General features: G+C 43.1%; 1 protein-coding gene across 1 annotated transcript; it reads right to left on the reverse strand.

Annotated features, from left to right (window-relative positions):
* Positions 1-1,003: 1,003 nt before the first annotated feature.
* On the reverse strand, positions 1,004-18,573 carry BAAT (bile acid-CoA:amino acid N-acyltransferase). The gene is made up of 4 exons (XM_043565379.1): positions 18,272-18,573; positions 5,759-6,252; positions 5,318-5,520; positions 1,004-2,063 (listed from the first exon to the last, which is right to left on the reverse strand). The coding sequence occupies exons 2-4, from the start codon at positions 6,219-6,221 to the stop codon at positions 1,470-1,472; spliced, it is 1,260 nt and encodes a 419-aa protein (XP_043421314.1). The 5' UTR covers positions 6,222-6,252; positions 18,272-18,573; the 3' UTR covers positions 1,004-1,469.
* Positions 18,574-19,100: the final 527 nt, after the last annotated feature.

Genomic DNA, 19,100 nt, shown 5'->3' on the forward strand with positions numbered 1-19,100 from the left:
GCTCCTGGGTGGCTCACTCGGTTGATTTAGGCTCAGGTCACGATCTCACAGTTGGTGGGTTGGAGCCCCTCATTGGTCTCGCTGCTGTCAGCACAAGGCCTGCTTCGCATCCCCTCTCTCTCTCACTCTCTCTCTCTGCTCCTTCCCTGCTGATGAGCGCTCTCTCTCTCTCTCAAAAATAAATATTAAAAAAAACCCAGAAATCAAGGAATCAGGAAAAAAAGACTTGACCAATAAACAAACCAAAAACTGTTCTTGGAAAAGATCAATAAAATAAAAAAACATATTTGGCAAGTCAGACCAAGAGGAAAAAAGAGAAAGCATGCCAATACATAACGGGATATGTGCAACTTCTAAGTGACAAATGTGTTCTATAAAACATAGATGAAATTCTGAGAAAATATAAATGGCCAGGTTGACTCCAAAAGAAAATTTAAAACTCAAATTAGTCAATATGAGAAAATCATGTAGTAAAATTAGATGCAAAAGCAAAATGAGTCCATTAATGAATGTCATTCACCCCATTAACAGATTGAAGGCAGAAAGCAGTATGAAAATAATGACTGCAAACTCTGATACAGTAATTGCTATGTATCTATTCTATTTGCTATTCTAATTGTTTTAAATACACTAACTAATTTCAATAAATGCCACAAAGGCACATGATTAAATTCAACCCCAGTCCTTATTAAAAATGGTAAAAAGAAATATATTTTAGAGATGAAAAGAAACATCCCTATTCTGAGAAAAAAAAAAATACCTATTGGAAATCTATAGCAAGCATTACATTTGATGGTAGCATTAGAACTTTTCATATCAAATGTCAGAAACCCGGTTTTTTGTTGTTGTTGTTGTTGTTGTTGTTGTTTAAATTTTTATTTATTTTTGAGAGAGAGACAGAGCGTGAGCAGGGGAGGAGCTGAGGGGAGGGAGACACAGAATCACAGGCAGGCCCCAGGTCCCAAGCCATCAGCACAGAGCCAGACGCGGGGCTTGAACCTACAGACTACGAGATCATGACCTGCGCCGAAGTCAGACACCCAACCGACTGAGCCACCCAGGCACCCCGAGAAACCCAGTTTTAAACAGAAAATGTTTTCCACCACTTGCCAAGTCCCAGGGAATTCACCTAGATTGGCAAATACCTGGATCCAAGGTATCTATCCCTAACTGGGGTACAAAGGTTATTCAATTTGCAAGGGTATCACAATTTTGAGACAGTGATGTACCCTGCTGGTACATATAAACTAAGATTCGGTTTACAAAAATTCAAATCACATACAAATTTGTTCGAAATAGTTCATATGCACCTGTGCCCTTGTCCTTTGATTTTGTCCAATTTCCTTCCAGTTGGTCCAAAATAACTGTGAATCTAGAGGAATCAGGAGAGCCCCCTCTTTCCGTCATATCCCTGCCTTACTTTCATTGTCTGTCTCCCCAGTGCATCATCACCCTTAGCCCTTCCTTGCTCAGAGTTTGCTTCTGGTTTGAGTAAGGTGTTCCCTGAAGAATTTCTGGATCTCTCCCCAGGAGTGCTCCTGGGCTGCCGCATGGGCAACAGGGTCCCCTCCCCAGAGCAGGATCCCGGAACTGAACCTGTGTGGGGAAGCATAACACAGGGGTGTGTAGGGCGGTTCTATGAGGTGGCCCGCCCCCGGGTATACCAGCATCCTTCCATTGTTTCTCCCATGGCTCCTCAGCTGGTCCAAGGCCTGCTCAGCATACTCCCTGCTATTCAAGCATTCATCACCGTCTCCTACAATGAAAAGAATCGCACCCTGGGCCTTTTCGATGGGAAGCACGCTCTTCCGATTCAGTTCATCCCGGGCGTCCCCCCTGTAGTGGCGGAGGCGCATAGCTCCTAAAACGTCAATCTGCACGCGCTCCATAAACGAGGGGATGGGTGTTATAACCAGATCTTTGTACCTGAGCGGAAATTCATAGATGGCGTTGGGCCCATTGATGCAGATGGTGGCTACCACCTGCTTCATGAAGCAGGCCATGGCCAGCGCGATCTCTACACCTTTGCTCACGGAGATCACTCCGATTCCTGGCTTTTGGATCTGAAGCACAAAATAAAGGGAACCCATCACATGCCATACTCGAAGGAGCCGCCTTACAGGCCAGTAAGCTAGTGTGAGCAAACAGAAAATATTGGATGGGAGTCCTGGCACTCGAGTTTACCAGCTTCTATGACTGAAAACATTACCTACCTGTCTGCCCTCTGAAAGCCTTCTTATGGGGGCGTTAATATTGCCTACCCTGCAGGATTGTTATGATCTAGTGAAACAATAGAAATAAAAGCCGTGGGGTGCCTGGGTGACTCAGTCGGTTAAGCCTTCAGCTTCGGCTCAGGTCATGATCTCACAGTTGGTGACTTTGAGCCACGCGTCCAGCTCTATGTTGACAGCTCAGAGCCTGGAGCCTGCTTCCAATTCTGTGTCTCCCTCTCTCTCTGCCCCTCCCCTGCTCGTTCTCTCTCTCTCTCTCTCTCTCTCTCTCTTTCTCAAAGATAAATAAACAAAAAAGAAATAAAAACTCTTCATCAAAGGCAGAGTTCTGTAAAAGCAGAGTCTAAATGCACCAGCAATGTTCAACATCAAGTGAGTACAAGCAGGTAAACTTCACAAAGAATCAAATGCTTCTCTCTGGCTAGGAAAAGAGATTTCCCTAGGTTCTTTAGAATATTTTGTGTTATTCATATGCAAACAGCATTTTACAGCAACGGAGGTTTTGCACATCCATTAATCTAAGAGCTAGATTAATGAAAGCATTGGGGGTGTAAAGATGAAGCCTTGGATTCTATAAACAATTGAGTTCCAGTGCCCAGTCCAATAGCAAAAGTAGTAGGCCGTAGAATGGGGTCCTTAATTCTGTGGAAGGCTGAGGGAACAGAGGGAAGGGAGAAGTTAGGAAGATGAGTAGGGAAAGGTGTTAACTAGAATTTAAATAAAATCTTGTGGGGTGCCTGGGTGGCTCAGTAGGCTCAGGTCCTGATCTCATGGTTCATGGGTTCAAGCCCCGCATCGGGCTCTGTGCTGACAGCTCGGAGCCTGGAGCCTGCTCCAGATTCTGTGTCTCCCTCTCTTTCTGCCCCTCCCCTGCTCACATTCTGTCTCTCTCTCTCAAAAATAAGTAAACATGAAAGAAAGAAAGAAAGAAAGAAAGAAAGAAAGAAAGAAAGAAAGAAAGAAAGAAAGATCATCCTAGGGTCAGGTACCAGGCACCTAGGGACCTCTCCTATACTTAAATAAATAAGTAAATAAATAAAATCCTGGGGGGAAATATGAGTAGGGAAAGGAAGGGCATTTTGGAAAGACAGTAGCAAATACATTGCAACCTGATATGTTTACTTTGCTTACACTTGTATGCCCAGCACCTTTCTTTTATCAGATCACCTGAAAAAAAATCTTTTTTAATTAGAGCTTTCCAAGATCCAGTTTTCACGTTTCTACTTCAATAGTTCTGAGTGGGCCCAAGAATCGGATAATATAGCATATCCATGGGGAAATCCAGTGGGCTCCCATATCTGGGAACCATCCATAAGAGGACAGGACTGGGGCAAGGGATGAGAGCAAGGGACGAGAGATAGGAAACTACACTATGGCGGTACCACAGTGGGGCAGTGATGACAACAAACTAAAACAGTGGCCTGGACGGTGGACAGGGTGTGAGGTATTGAGAAAGATTCAGGAACAGACCCTAAAACACTTTGGGACTGGTTGAGGATGTGGGGAAGGGAGAGGGGTAAAACCAGATGGGCAAAGATGACAAGGTGCATTTATTGAGAGTTTACTATATATGCCGGCCCCTCAGCTAAGTGCTCTACACATAAGTTGTCTCAGCTTGTCCTTCCATAATAGCACTGAGATTCAGGAAGTTTACAAGCCCTGCTTAAGGTTACAACAGTATCAAGGGGCAGAGGTGGGAACTGCACCTCTTCTGATGAATCTAAATCTAAACTGAATTTTGGGGCACCTGGGTGGTTCAGTCGGTTAAGCATCTGACTCTTGGTTTTGGCTCAGGGCATGATCTTGTGGTTTCATGGGATCAAGCCCCGTGTTGGGCTCTGTGCTGGCAGCACGGAGCCTGCTTAGGATTCTCTCACTCTCTCTCTCTCTCTCGCTCTCTCTCTCTCTCTCTCTCTCTCCCTCTCTCTCTCTCTCCTCTCTCTCTCTCTCTCTCTCTCTCTGTCTCTTTCTCCTTCCCCCACTAGTGCTGTCTCTGTCTCTCTCAAAAAAAAAAAAAAACCAAATAAGTAAACTTAAAAAAAATTTTAACTGAATTTTGACAATTGCCCTTTCTCCTCAGATAATGTCACAAATAGTTAAATTTGAAGTGAAAGAAAATTTTTCACTTAAACATTTTATCTGGACAATCCTTTAAAAAGAGCCAAATATGCTTAGAAAAATCACCCATTCACATTCATCACCTGGTAACAAAGCCTCTGGGCCATGGATGACATTTTCAATGGTACAACAAAACTTGACAGACTTCTAAAATGATCCTTCCTTTCCAGATTCCATTCCCTACCCTGGCTTCTAGACTTGGACACTTACCTTGGGCTTAGTTCTGTTCCTAGATCTGATACCTGAAGAGCTAATTCAGCTAATCAGATGGTGCAGCCACATCCATTTTGCTGATAATTCTGCTCTAATCCTGTGGCCCAGCTCTGAAACGGAACTTCTGCATGTTCTTAGTCTCGGGACTCTTTAGTGTGACTTACTCCAGTATTACCCCATGCAGAGACCATCACTGAAGTTTGAAAACACTTCAAGTCAGAGAATTCATGATTCGAGATCAGCGGCTGATGAAAATTGAAGAGCCACTGATGAACAAGTCACATGCACTTCAAATGTGAGGACTCTTGGCTGTTTCTTCCCATTGAAAATGATCATAATATATCCACCGTTTATTGTCTTTTGTGCCAGTAAGTTGATCACCACCGATCCCAACAATCCTACGCGGTAGATATTATCATCCCCATTTTAAGAGTAAACTCTGCTATGCCCAAGTCTAAACATATTGGTAAAATAGGCAAAACAAACATTTATGGGTTTTTTTTTCACTATAATGTTGCAAGGTAGAATGAAAAGTATTTTAAATACCTTGGATTGGGGTGCCTGGGTGGCTCAGTCAGTTAAGCGTCCAACTCTTGATTTCAGCTCAGGTCATCGTATCACAGTTTGTGAGGTTGAGCCCCACATAAGGGCTGCTTGGTATTCTCTCTTTCCCTCTCTGACCCTCCCCTACTCATTCACACTCTGTCTCTCTCTCTTTCAAAATAAGTAAATGAACTTAGAAAAAAAAAAAATACCTTGGGATGAGCTAATAGCCAGTTAGCAGCTTCCTCAAAATATTCCAGGTCGATCTCCTCCAGTTTTTTAGGCAGATCTTCATAGAGAAAATATGCTAATGCCAACACCGCAAAGCCATGGGTAGCCAAAAGACTGGCCCGAAATTCAATCAGACCCCCTCTGCCCCCAAACAAATCCACGATTCCTGGGAAAGGACCTTCCCCTGAAAGCAACAGAAGGAAAAGAGAATGGGATCAGAAAGAGTGAAAAGAGGGCCCAGTGGATATCAGGGGAAGTACGGGATGAGCAACGTGATTTCCACCTTCACTCACACACAAAATAGCGTGTTGGTTTTAAACTATCGTGTATCGAAATATTAGTTCTCCAATAATTTGATGCCATTTGTTTTTGTTTTTATATTTGTCAACAATGTTTTCCATATCACCAAAGATTGGCCTCACCTGGAGGGAGAAAAAGGGCTCCTCGCACACGACCTTCTCGGATCTGCACCCGCTGTACGCCAGGGCCTGAGAACCAGCGCTCTACCGTCTGGCTGGCCCTAGGCTGATCTGTGGTGGAAACTTGTATATAAACTGAGTCATATAGGTTCAGAGTGACATAAAAGGGGCTGTTCATCACATCCTGCTTAGTCAGCCTCCGGAAAACCTTCTCGGGCTTCAGAGACCAGAAGAGACCCATGGGGTGGACCCCCACATAGTCGCCTCCAATTGAAGGAGCCTCCGTTAGGTCCAGTTCACCAACCTCGTTCGCCTTGTAGAAGGCTTTAGACTGGTACACATACCCCTTCTCATCCTTCATGGATGCTGTGAGGGTCACTATCTGCAACGGGAGCAGGCCTGTCACTCGGATATGCACTGGCTCATCGGCAAGGGCACTTGCCGGGGTGGCGGTCAGCTGGAACATTGGCAACTGGCAGAGGGACCTGTAGTGTGCCCTGTAATGTGAGAGGAGACTTTGAGTTGGAGACTGAAATCCCAAGAAAAAGACCAAGACGAGGCTTGCATTAGGTCTGGCCAAGTTCTGCTTCTAGAGACCTCGTGCAAAATACACAGAACATTTCCAAGGAGACATGCAAGAGGACACATTATTCTCATTTTACATATGAGGAAACAAGTGACAGGCTTCAAACCTCATACATAACAGTAGAACTGGAAATTCAAGCTAAGGCTAAACCACAGCCTCCTGCCTTATCCATTATAACACTGTCGTAAACATTAGTTTTATGGTTTGGGGTAGGTTGAGCTTTAATTCCTCAGTTAAGATAATACCCATGTGACCTATTTTACAGGGTATTTGCCAGGATCTAAGGAGGTAACGCATGGTAGAGCACTTACAGGAAAGATCAGTGCTGCTTTTCAATCCCCATACCTAGCTGGGGCAGAGTTACATAAACAAGAAATATACTAGGATGTTGTTTCTTTTTTGTTTTAGTTTCTAATCCATCTCTGCCATTATAAAACCAACATTCAGCTCTTTTTCGAGTTCCCATTATTTATTCTTTTCATAGGAAAATAAAACTCCATGATCTTGTCTCTGCTTTTCTGCCTTTCCAATGGGGTGATAAATGTCAAAATGCTGTTTGTAGTAAAGAGACTATAATAGACACTGGATCATACTCCGTTTCATTAATGAGCAAAATGTGGGGCATTTCCTTCTTCCTTACATTCCTTCTCCTGTCCTTTCTTCTCTCTTTCCTCCCTTCCCTTCTTTCTTCCATTCCTCATATCTACAACAAATTTGAACCTGTTTACAGATAACAGATACAGAGTAAAATAAAATAAAATAGAATGGGGAAAATATGAACAAAATCAGAGACATTGGTCAAAGAAACCCTGGAGCATGAAAACTAGAGCTTTTTGTGAGCTGTAGGAGGTTTGGCCCTAAATAAATTAGTGATAGCCAGAGGAGAAAAGGCAATCTGGGCAGTTTCATTGTTCTAATTCTCATAGAAAAAGTTACCAGTTCCTCAGGGAAAAGGAAGAAGTGAGACCTTTCCAATATTTAGTTCTGAAATAGATTTCTTATATTAAACTTCGACATAGGTATGCACCATTTCTTCAACAAAATCTTGATGCAAATTGTAGTGATAGAACTGCTTTCTAGAGCCCAGAGATGGATACCCAGCAGCTATGTTTATACCATGTGACCTCAACCTGGGGCCATTGCAATGGATACCTGATACAATATGTGCCAGAGATTTTTTCCCTTTGCCTATTTAGAATGGGGGCCCAGAGGGGCACCTGGGTGGCTGAGTTGGTTGAGTGTCTGACTTTGGCTCAGGTCTTGATCTCACCATGAGTTTGAGCCTTATATCAGGCTCCTGTTGTCAGCACAGAGCCTGCTTTGGATCCTGTCTCCCTCTTTCTCTGCCCCTCCCCTACTCAAGCTCTTTCTCAAAAATAAATTAACATTTTAAAAATTAAAAAAAAAAGGGGGGGAGACCCAGAGATCACCAGTCACTCTGACTTGTCAGAAATTCCTCATAATGGTCACTATTATTCTATGTCTACATGTTTGCTATTTCCACCAATGTATATGCAAGAGATTAGAGTGAAATTTCCTATAAGAAGCAGTTCTCTCAAGAGAAGATACCACTTGACAGGTCAACAGTGGGTGCTTGTGAATGGTGTCTCAGGTTTCCCCATAAAAGACTAGGATGGGACCAGATGGTCATCAACCCTAGTGTCATTGCCCTTGGAATATAAGCTAAATAAAATCAGCATCTTTCACAAGTTGACAAGGCAGGGAGGACCCTTATGAGGATTGGGTAGGGATCTAAGGCAAAATTGGACAGATTGCCTTTCCAGAAGTTGGTTGTAAGTCTAACAGACCTTGGACTTCTCAAGCCTATGTGTCATCCCTCCCTTATATATTCAAGAAGCAAGAAGAGTCCGGGATTAAAATACACACACATAACACATACATATGTGTGCATGCACACACGCGTGAAAGAAGACTTTGTACCTCTGCACCAGGGCTTCTCAACTGGGGTTCTGAGGAGCACTGAGGTTCTGCAGAATGTCATGAGGGGGTTCCACTAGAGTTCTTAGTTGAGGAAAAAAGAAAGTTTTTGAATTTCAAGTGCCATGTGATGCTAGTGCACTCAAGGATGGATAGTGACCGAGCAGTCCTATCAGTGATTTCTTTACAGGTTTTTCATCCCATAAGGGCAGTGGGCAAAAGGATCATGTTCATTTGACTAAGTTCATTTTCAGTTTTGGATGCAAGATAGAGGAGGCTCTTGACGGTTAGTGAGCACTACGTTGCATGGAGAGAAGGGTGGTAGGCTGATCACATTTGCCTCTCCTTCCTGATTTACCTACTCCAAACTCCCTTTATGCTTCATGAAATGAGTTAAGGGAATAGACTCTATTGGTGTAAGAGAAAATCAGAGGGAAATTTGCCTTCTGAAAAATGAATTCTTACGCACTGCAACTCAGCTGCCCTCTGACACTTTGCTATTATTTATAAGCATTGCCAAGTGTGTGGACAGTGTAAGAAAAGCATTGTCAAGTATGGATGGGACAAGAAGAACACTGTGATAAAGAACTGCTTTTTCAAGAATTTTTTCACACCCTGTTATTTATTATGCCACTCTTCTGTATTTTAGTAAGCATTTGCCTTTTGCAAACATGTCTGAAGGTCCAATGGGCTGATTTTTGAAGATTTTATTAAGTTCCTGTTTTCCCTGTATTCCATTTCTATTATCTTATTCTCATTTGGATCCCAGCTACTCCACATATTATGACAGGGATTAACACCTTTGTCAGTTGATAAGGCTTATTGCCTCTCGGAACCAGACCCTCATAGACTTTCACAATAAGCTGTAAGAAGCCTTAACGCTTATCCCATCCAATGCTGTATTGTCATCATTATCAATAAAGCACCTACTGTGCACAGGGAAGAGGAGTCTCCACCATGCCACTCAGAGCACTTAATATATTACTGAACCTTATACTAGAACCATTTATGTTGAGCTTTCACTTTCCTGTTAATCTGTAAGTCTCTTGGGGGCAGGATCTGGTCTGACTTGTCTTTGTCCCACCTGCTGCGCATGGAGTCCTTTACAATCCATGTATTCAGTAAATGATTATCGATTGTGCTGTCCACTTCATTCCCATAAACTCTCATCCATTTATCCAATTCTTCCTCCCTGTTTAGTCTTTTGCACTCCCCAGTCTAATCTCTGCAATGTTGTCAGACAGATCTTTACAAAACACAAAAGTAATCAAATCACTCTCCTGCTTTATACTTTCAATGACAGCCAGAGTCATTAAAAGGTGAACTCTAAGTGTTGGGAGAAGATGGCGGTGTAGGGGGACGCTGGGTTCACCTCGTCCTGCTGATCGCTTAGATTCCACCCACATCTGACTAAATAACCCAGAAAACCGCCAGAAGACTACCAGAACGGACTCTCCGGAGACAAGCATAGACAAGAGGTCCATGGAAGACGGTAGGAAGGGCAGAGAGGCGGTGTATGCTACATGGACTGGCAGGAAGGAGCCGGGGCAGTGAAAGGGCAGCCCGCCCAGCAAGGCAGAGCCCCCAAAGTCTAGCTTGCAAAAGCCGAGGGGCCAGACTGCATGAGTTCTGACAGCCAGCGGGACTTAACATCTGGAATGTTATAAGTCAACAGCTCTGCTCCGAGAGTAGGAGGGCGAGAGGACACCGGGAGGGAGAGGTGTTGAGCCCTGGAAGACAGAGCTCAGCTTGGCAGGGGGACAAAGTCGCTCGCCAGTGCCATCTCCCTCTCCCATCCCCCAGCTGAAATCCCAAAGGGAACCAGTTGCCCGAACTTGCTTGCACTGCGCAAATACCCAATGCTGTGCTTCTGTGGATCCATCCCTCTGACAGGTCTGCCTGCCTCCCTCTGGTGCTGCAGGGCCCCTCCCACAGGGGACCACCAACAGCAAAGTGAGCTAAGCCTGCCCCTCCCGCCCCAGTGCAACCAGATCCACCCCAGCTAATACACCAAATCCTATCGAAGCACCACAAGCCTGGCAGTGTGCAAGTAGCCCAGACAAGGGCCACACCACTCCACCGTGAGTTGTGCCCCTGGGAGAGGGGAAGATAAGGTACATACCAGTCTGATTGTGGCCCCAGTGGTGGGCTGGGGGCAGATATTGGGTCTGACTGCGGCCCCGCCCAACACAAGTTACTCCAGACAGCACAGGGGAAGTGCCCTGCAGTTTGGAGCCACTGCAGGGACTACCCAAAATGATGAAACAGAAGACCTCTCCTCAAAAGAAACTCCAGGAAGTAGCGACAGTTAACGAATTGATCAAAAACAATTTAAACAATATAACGGAACAAGAATTTAGAATAATAGTCATAAAATTAATCGTTGGGCTTGAAAAAAAGCATAGTGGACAGCAGAGAATCTATTGCTACAGACATCAAGGAACTAAGAAATATTCATGAGGAGCTAAAAAATGCTATAAATGAGGTGCAAAATAAAATGGAGTCGACCACAGCTCGGATTGAAGAGGCAGAGGAGAGAATAGGTGAATTAGAAGATAAAATTATGGAAAAAGAGGAAGCTGAGGACGAGAGATAAAAAAAATCCAGGAGTATGAGGGGAGAATTAGAGAACTAAGTGATGCAATCAAACGGAACAATATCTGTATCATAGGAATTCCAGAGGAGGAAGAGAGAGAGAAAGGGGCTGAAGGTGTACTTGAACAAATCATAGCTGAGAACTTCCCTGATCTGGGGAAGGAAACAGGCATTGATATCCAAGAGGCACAGAGAACTACCTTCAGACGTAACTTGAATCGATCTTCTGCATGACATATCATAGTGTAACAGGCAAAATACAAGGATAAAGAGAGAATTCTGAAAGCATCTAAGGATAGACAGGCTCTAACTTACAAAGGTAGACCCATAAGAGTAGTGGCAGACCTATCTACTGAAACTTGGCAGGCCAGAAAGGAACAACAGGAAATCTTCAATGTGATGAACAGAAAAAATATGTAGCCAAGAATCCTTTATCCAGCAAGTCTATCATTCAGAATAGGAGAGATAAAGGTTTTCCCAAACAAACAAAACCTGAAGGAATTCATCACCACTAAACCAGCCCTACAAGAGATCCTAAGGGGGACTCTGTGAGTGAAATGTTGCAAGGACCACAAAGTACCAGAGACATCACTACAAGCATGAAACCTACAGACATCACAATGACTCTAAACCCATATCTTTCAATAATAACACTGAATGTAAATGGACTAAATGCTCCAACCAAAAGACACAGGGTATCAGAATGGATAAAAAAACAAGACCTATCTATTTGCTGTCTACAAGAGACTCATTTTAGATCTGAGGAAACCTTCAGATTGAAAGTGAGGGAATGGAGAACTATCTATCATGCTACTGGAAGTCAAAACAAAGCTGGAGCAGCCATACTTATATCAGACAAACTAGACTTTAAATTAAAGGCTGTAACAAGAGATGAAGAAGGGCATTATATAATAATTATAGGGTCTATCCATCAGGAAGAGCTAACAATTATAAATGTCTATGCACCAAATATGGGAGCCCCCAAATATATAAAACAATCACAAACATAAGCAACCTTATTGATAAGAATGTGGTAATTGCAGGGGACTTTAATACTCTACTTACAACAATGGATAGATCATCTAGACACAGGATCAATAAAGAAACAAGGGCCCTGAATGAGACATTGGATCAGATGGACTTGACAGATATATTTAGAACTCTGCATCCCAAAGCAACATAATATACTTTCTTCTCGAGTGCACATGGAACATTCTCCAAGATAGATCACATCTTGGATCACAAAACAGCCCTTCATAAGTATAAAAGAATTGAGATCATACCATGCACACTTTCAGACCACAATGCTATGAAGCTTGAAATAGACCATAGGAAAAAGTCTGGAAAACCTCCAAAAGCATGGAGGTTAAAGAACACCCTACTAAAGAATGAATGGGTCAACCAGGCAATTAGAGAAGAAATTAAAAGATACATGGAAACAAATGAAAATGAAAATACAACAATCCAAATGCTTTGGGATGCAGCAAAGCCAGTCCTGAGAGGAAAATACATTGCCATCCAGGCCTATCTCAAGAAACAAGAAAAATCCCAAATACAAAATCTAACAGCACACCTAAAGGAAATAGAAGCAGAACAGCAAAGATGCCCCAAACCAGCAGAAAAAGAGAAATAATAAAGATCATAGGAGAGATAAACAATATAGAATCTAAAAAGACTGTAGAGCAGATCAATGAAACCAAGAGTTGGTTTTTTGAAAAAATAAACAAAGCTGATAAACCTCTAGGTAGGCTTCTCAAAAAGAAAAGGGAGAGGACTCAAATAGATAAAATCATGAATTAAAATGGAATTATTACAACCAATACCTCAGAAATACAAGCAATTTTCAGGGAATACTATAAAAAATTTTATGCCCACAAACTGGACAACCTGGAAGAAATGGACAAATTCCTAAGCCCCCATACGCTTGCAAAACTCAAACAGGAAGAAATAGAAAACTTGAACAGATACATAACCAGTGAAGAAATTGAATCAGTTATCAAAAATCTCCCAACAAATAAGAGTCCAGGACCAGATGGCTTCCCTGGGGAATTTTACCAGACATTTAAAGCAGAGATAATACCTATCCTTCTCAAGCCGTCCCAAAAAATAGAAAGGGAAGGAAAACTTCCAGACTCATTCTATGAAGCCAGCATTACTTTGATTCCTAAACAAGACAGAGACCCCACAAAAAAAGAGAACTACAGGCCAATATCCCTAATGAATATGGATGCAAAAATTCTCAATAAGATACTAGCAAATCGAATTCAACAGCATATGAAAAGAAGTATTCACCATGATCAAGTGGGATCCATTCCTGGGCTGCAGGGCTGGTTCAACATTTGCAAATCAATCAATGTGATACATCACATTAATAAAAGAAAAGAAAAGAACCATATGATCCTGTCAATTGATTCAGAAAAAGCATTTGACAAAATTCAGCATCCTTTCTTAATAAAAACCCTCGAAGTCAGGATAGAAGGAACATACTTAAACATCATAAAAGCCATTTATGAAAAGCCCACAGCTAATATCATCCTCAATGGGGAAAAATTGAGAACTTTCCCCCTGAGATCAGGAACGTGACAGGGATGTCCACTCTCACCACTGTTGTTTAACATAGTGTTGAAAGTTCTAGCATCAGTAATCAGACAGCAAAAGGAAATAAAAAGCATCAAAATTGGCAAAGATGAAGTCAAGCTTTTGCTTTTTGCAGATGACATGATATTCTACATGGAAAACCCAATAAACTCCACCAAAAGTCTGCTAGAACTGATACATGAATTCAGCAAAGTCGCAGGATACAAAATCAATGTACAGAAATCAGTTGCATTCTTATACACTAATAATGAAGCAACAGAAAGACAAAGAAACTGATCCCATTCACAACTGTACCAAGAATCATAAAATACCTAGGAATAAACCTAACCAAAGATGTAAAATATCTGTATGCTGAAAACTATAGAAACCTTATGAAGGAAATTGAAGACGATAGAAAGAAGTGGAAAAACATTCTGTGCTCATGGATTGGAAGAATAAATACTGTTAAAATGTCAATACTACCCAAAGCTATCTACACATTCAATGCAATCCCAATCAAAATTGCACCAGCATTCTTCTTGAAGCTAGAACAAGCAATCCTAAAATTTGTATGGAACCACAAAAGACCCCGAATTTGTATGGAACCACAAAAGACTCCAGATAGGATTAAATACCTATCCACCAAAGGAATTTTGAAGAAGACCAAAGCAGGAGGCATCACAATCCCAGACTTTAGCCTCTACTACAAAGCTGTAATCAACAAGACAGCATGGTATTGGCACAAAAACAGACACATAGACCAATGGAATAGGATAGAGACTCCAGAATTGGACCCACAAAAGTATGGCCAAGTAATCTTTGACAAAGCAGGAAAGAATATCCAATGGAAAAAAGACAGTCTCTTTAACAAATGGTGCTGGGAGAACTGGACAGCAACATGCAGAAGAATGAAACTCGACCACTTTTTTACACCATTCACAAAAATAAACTCCAAATGGATAAAGGACCTGAAGGTGAGACAGGAAACCACCAAAACCCTAGAGCAGAAAGCAAGAAAAACCCTCTCTGACCTCAGCCACAGCAATTTCTTACTTGACACATCTCCAAATGCAAGGGAATTAAAAGCAAAAATGAACTATTGGGACCTCGTGGAGACAAAAAACTTTTGCACTGCAAAGGAAAAAATCAACAAAACTAAAAGGCAACCGACGGAATGGGAAAAGATATTTGCAAATGACATATCAGACAAAAGGGCTAGTATCCAAAATCTATAAAGAGCTCACCAAACTCCACACCCGAAAAACAAATAATCCAGTGAAGAAATGGGCAGAAGACATAAATAGACACTTCTCTAAAGAAGACATCCAGGTGGCCAACAGGCACATGAAAAGACGTTCCATGTCACTCCTCATCAGGGAAATACAAATCAAAACCACACTGAGATATCACCTCACGCCAGTCAGAGTGGCTAAAATGAGCAAATCGGGAGACTATAGATGCTGGAGAGGATGTGGAGAAACGGGAACCCTCTTGCACTGTTGGTGGGAATGCAAACTGGTGCAAGCTGCTCTGGAAAACAGTGTGGAGGTTCCTCAAAAAATTAAAAATAGACCTACCCTATGACCCAGCAATAGCACTGCTAGGAATTTACCCAAGGGATACAGGAGTACTGATGCCTAGGGGCACTTGTACCCCAATGTTTATAGCAGCACTCTCAACAATAGCCAAATTATGGAAAGAGCCTAAATGTCCATCAACTGTTAAATGGATAAAGAAATTGTGGTTTATATACACAATGGAATACTACGTGGCAATGAGAAAGAATGAAATATGGCCTTTTGTAGCAACATGGATGGAACCGGAGAGTGTTATGCTAAGTGAAATAAGTCATACAGAGAAAGACAGATACCATATGTTTTCACTCTTATGTGGATCCTGAGAAACTTAACAGAATCCCATGGAGGAGGGGAAGGAAAAAACGAAAAGTTAGAGAGGGAGGGAGCCAAACCATAAGAGACTCTTAAAAACTGAGAATAAACTGAGGGTTGATGGGGGTGGGAGGGAGGGGAAGGTGGGTGATGGTTATTGAGGGCACCTGTTGGGATGAGCACTGGGTGTTGTATGGAAACCATTTTGACAACAAATTTCATATTAAAAAAATTAAAAAATAAAAAATAAAGGTGAACTCTAAATCCTCTGGCCCAGCATTGAGACCTTTAACAGGGAATGGCTTCATGACCACACCCAGGAGAGCTTCCAGGCATTCACTGGCAAAACTTGTACCACTATGACCTAAATCTGGATGGAATGCCTTGTGACTCTGCCAGGAACATAGCAAGGTAGATGATCTTTAAAGGAGGCTTCACAAGATTGTTTTCTCACTTGTTTTTCTTATCTTAAAATATAATTGAAATGTGATATTACATTAGTTTCAGGTATACAACATTCAACAAGCTAACCAAATGGTCAACAAACTAACCACATTACCAAATGGTCACCCCGAAAGGTTTAGTTACCACCTGTCATCAGACAAAGTTATTACAATATTATTGGCTATATATTCCCGATGATTGATTTATTTTATAAGTGGAGGTTTGCAGCTCTTATCTGTCTCTCCCTATCTTATAGGAGACTGCCGCAAGACAGTTTTCCCATCCACCTCCCTGGTTCCAGAGAGGCACAGGACTTTCTGGCTCACACCCACACCCCCCTTCAAGGGCAGAGCCACAGGCTCTGTGACCATTTGCTGCAGTCTGGAGTTGGTTTCTCAGCAACAAGGCACCTCACAACTCTGTTGAAGTCATGTGGCCCCTTTTGTTTCAATGCCATTATTTCAGGGTGTAAGACAAGGACTCGGACAGCTGGCACTTTCAGTTTCTCTTGCCTCCACTATCTATGTAAGTAATAAGCTGTCTGGAATCTAACAAGGGCTTATTATTTCTTTACCAGCTGAATCTGTCAGTCTTGGATTTGAAGTTCCCTTTGTTTTTGGTGCCCTTTATAATCTGATGCAATGAAAGCCTTTTACAACTAACCCCAACCTATTACCAGTCCAACCAACCATCTTGTTATAAAACTTAGTATATGATATTGTAAAAATCTGCTTCTTTATCTCTCACCCTTTTTGTTCTATCCAAGATAGTAGCCTCTAGCCACATATAGCTAATTAAATTTCAATTTATTAAAAATAAATTAAATTAAAATTTTAATCCCTCAGTTACAGTAACCATTTTAATTGCTCAAAAGCCCACATATAACTAGTGGTTACTGCATTGGACAATGCAGATATAGAATATTTCCATCACCCTAGAATAGTCTATTAACACTAGATTATAAATTATTCTTCAAGGGCAAGAATTATTCCTTGTCCAACACTCTATTCTTCAGTTTCTAGAATAGTTCCTGGCACATAGTGATTGTTCAGTAAGTGTTTGAGGAATTAAAAGGAAGAATAAAAGATAGATGGAACAGTTTAAAAAAAAAAAAAAGAATAAAAATTTCTCCGAGAGAGTATGAAGAAGAACAGAAACCCAACTGAATTTTCATAGGTTACTTCTGAAGAGGTGAGACTCTTCAAAATGCAACGGAATAAAATCTCCAGGCTTGCTCACTTCTCTGCAGCCGAAGGCTACACCCTGCACGTTGCAGAGAATCCAGGAAGCCAAAGCCACAAAGCAGCCGAAGGGCAAGAAACCAGCTGCGTCACACAGGATCAGCCCTGTGGTGGTTGCAGAGAGAGACTTGGACAATCTGGAAGCAACCCGATAGGAGCTGAGAGCTGACAGCCATACTGTGGCATAAGTTCCAGGCATCCAGACTCCCAGGGTGAAGGGTATCAAGGCTACACCCCAGGGAGACTTTGACCCATCAGGAGAAAAGGCAGTTAGGAACTGGCCAGACACTACCGCAGCAGGAGGCAGGAAAAAAGGAGAGCAAAAGGTCACCCACAGAAGTTAAAATTACCAGTCAAGAAACAGAATGTCATTCCCTCTAGGGACTTTTTGCTCTTCATCACAGGCACTCCCTCCCCCTCCTTCCAAGCAAGAAATCCCAGAGGAAGATTTCTCCCATCAAGAAACAGTCTCTCGGGGCGCCTGGGTGGCGCAGTCGGTTAAGCGTCCGACTTCAGCCAGGTCACGATCTCGCGGTCCGTGAGTTCGAGCCCCGCGTCGGGCTCTGGGTTGATGGCTCAGAGCCTGGAGCCTGTTTCCGATTCTGCGTCTCCCTCTCTCTCTGCCCCTCCCCCGTTCATGCTCTGTCTCTCTCTGTCCCAAAAAAATAAATAAACGTTGAAAAAAACAAAACAAACAAACAAACAAAAAAAAACAGTCTCTCCCTGGAGCACCTGGGTGGCTCAGTTAGTCAAGCGTCCGACTCTTGATTTCAGCTCCAGTGGTGACCTCCCGGTTGGTGAGATGGAGCCCCACGAGGGTGCTGTCAGCATGCAGCCTGCTCTGGATTCTCTCTCTCCCTCCCTCTCTCCCTCTGCCCCTCACCCTCCCCAACTCCCTCAGAAAGAAAGAAAGAAAGAAAGAAAGAAAGAAAGAAAGAAAGAAAGAGAGTCTCTCTCTAAGTTCACATTAGCAGGATCCTGACTTTTACAGCCAAGTGTGCAGTTTGCCCCCAAAATAGTCTCAAACAGTCTCTTGTTGGGTGGATGCATCTGACATATCTGCCTTTCCAAGCAACCGGCCACCCCAGGGCGTTAACTGCAAGTTCCTCAGAGAGCTGTGCTGCCCATCCAGACGAGAGGTAGGCAGCCAAAGGAAAGCCGCCTTCCCAGGTACCAAGCGGCTAAAATACAGAAAGGACCTTGTCTGCGGCATGCCCACATCCCCGACTGCTGCACACTCACTCACCCTGAATTCCTCTGCAGGAAGCGGCCTGGAGCAGGACGGCTTGCTGAGCCAACAGGAAGCCCTTCTGCTTGCTGACGTGTTCTCCTTCGAACACCCCAGCCCACGCTTCCAAGGTGAAGTTGTGTCACAAAACTATCAGCTGCTCCTTCCTTCTATAGGTCGTGCCGCCGCGGGGTCAGGACAGAGGCTTAGTGGAGCTGCTGCACCTTTCAGTCCCACTGGTTCTTGTGTTTCATCACACAGCTCTGGTTTCTAAGCCTCTCCCTGACTCCTCCTCTCAATCCCTGGCTCTGGTCTCCTTCACTCCAAATCCTTTTCTATTTCCTCCTCTAAGTCATTGGTGTCTTAGGCAACTGCCTTTTTGATAGTGTCTAACAGGGTAACTCCCAGTTACCCAGGGTCAGAGCCCAGAGTGTGGGCTTAACGCTCACCGGGGGCCTGTTAGGTAAAGGTTCCTGGGCCCTGCACCTGGAGGCTCTGACCAGAATAAGGCTCCAGGATCTGTATCTTTGGCAGGGAATCGCCAAGGCACATTCCGGTGTGCAAACCACTCTTCCAAGGGACCGCAGAAGCCCTCCCAGTGCAAAAATGCCTCCCCGGGGCCAGAATCCCTGAAGTCCACCCTATGGTTAGTCTCATGAGTCAATGTCTCTTGTCAAAGTGTACAAGTCATCAAGTTTACAGATCATGGCCTATGCTTCCAGGTTGCCACCTGCTTGAGGGAGGGTACCATGTCTTTTCACTTTTGCATCTTTGGCAGCCCGTGAGGTGTGGCTAGAAGACCACCCGTCTCTGGAACCAGAGACCTAGATTGGAACCCTGACTCTTT

Source organism: Prionailurus bengalensis, chromosome D4 (assembly GCF_016509475.1).
Source record: "Prionailurus bengalensis isolate Pbe53 chromosome D4, Fcat_Pben_1.1_paternal_pri, whole genome shotgun sequence".
Taxonomy (NCBI): domain Eukaryota; kingdom Metazoa; phylum Chordata; class Mammalia; order Carnivora; family Felidae; genus Prionailurus; species Prionailurus bengalensis.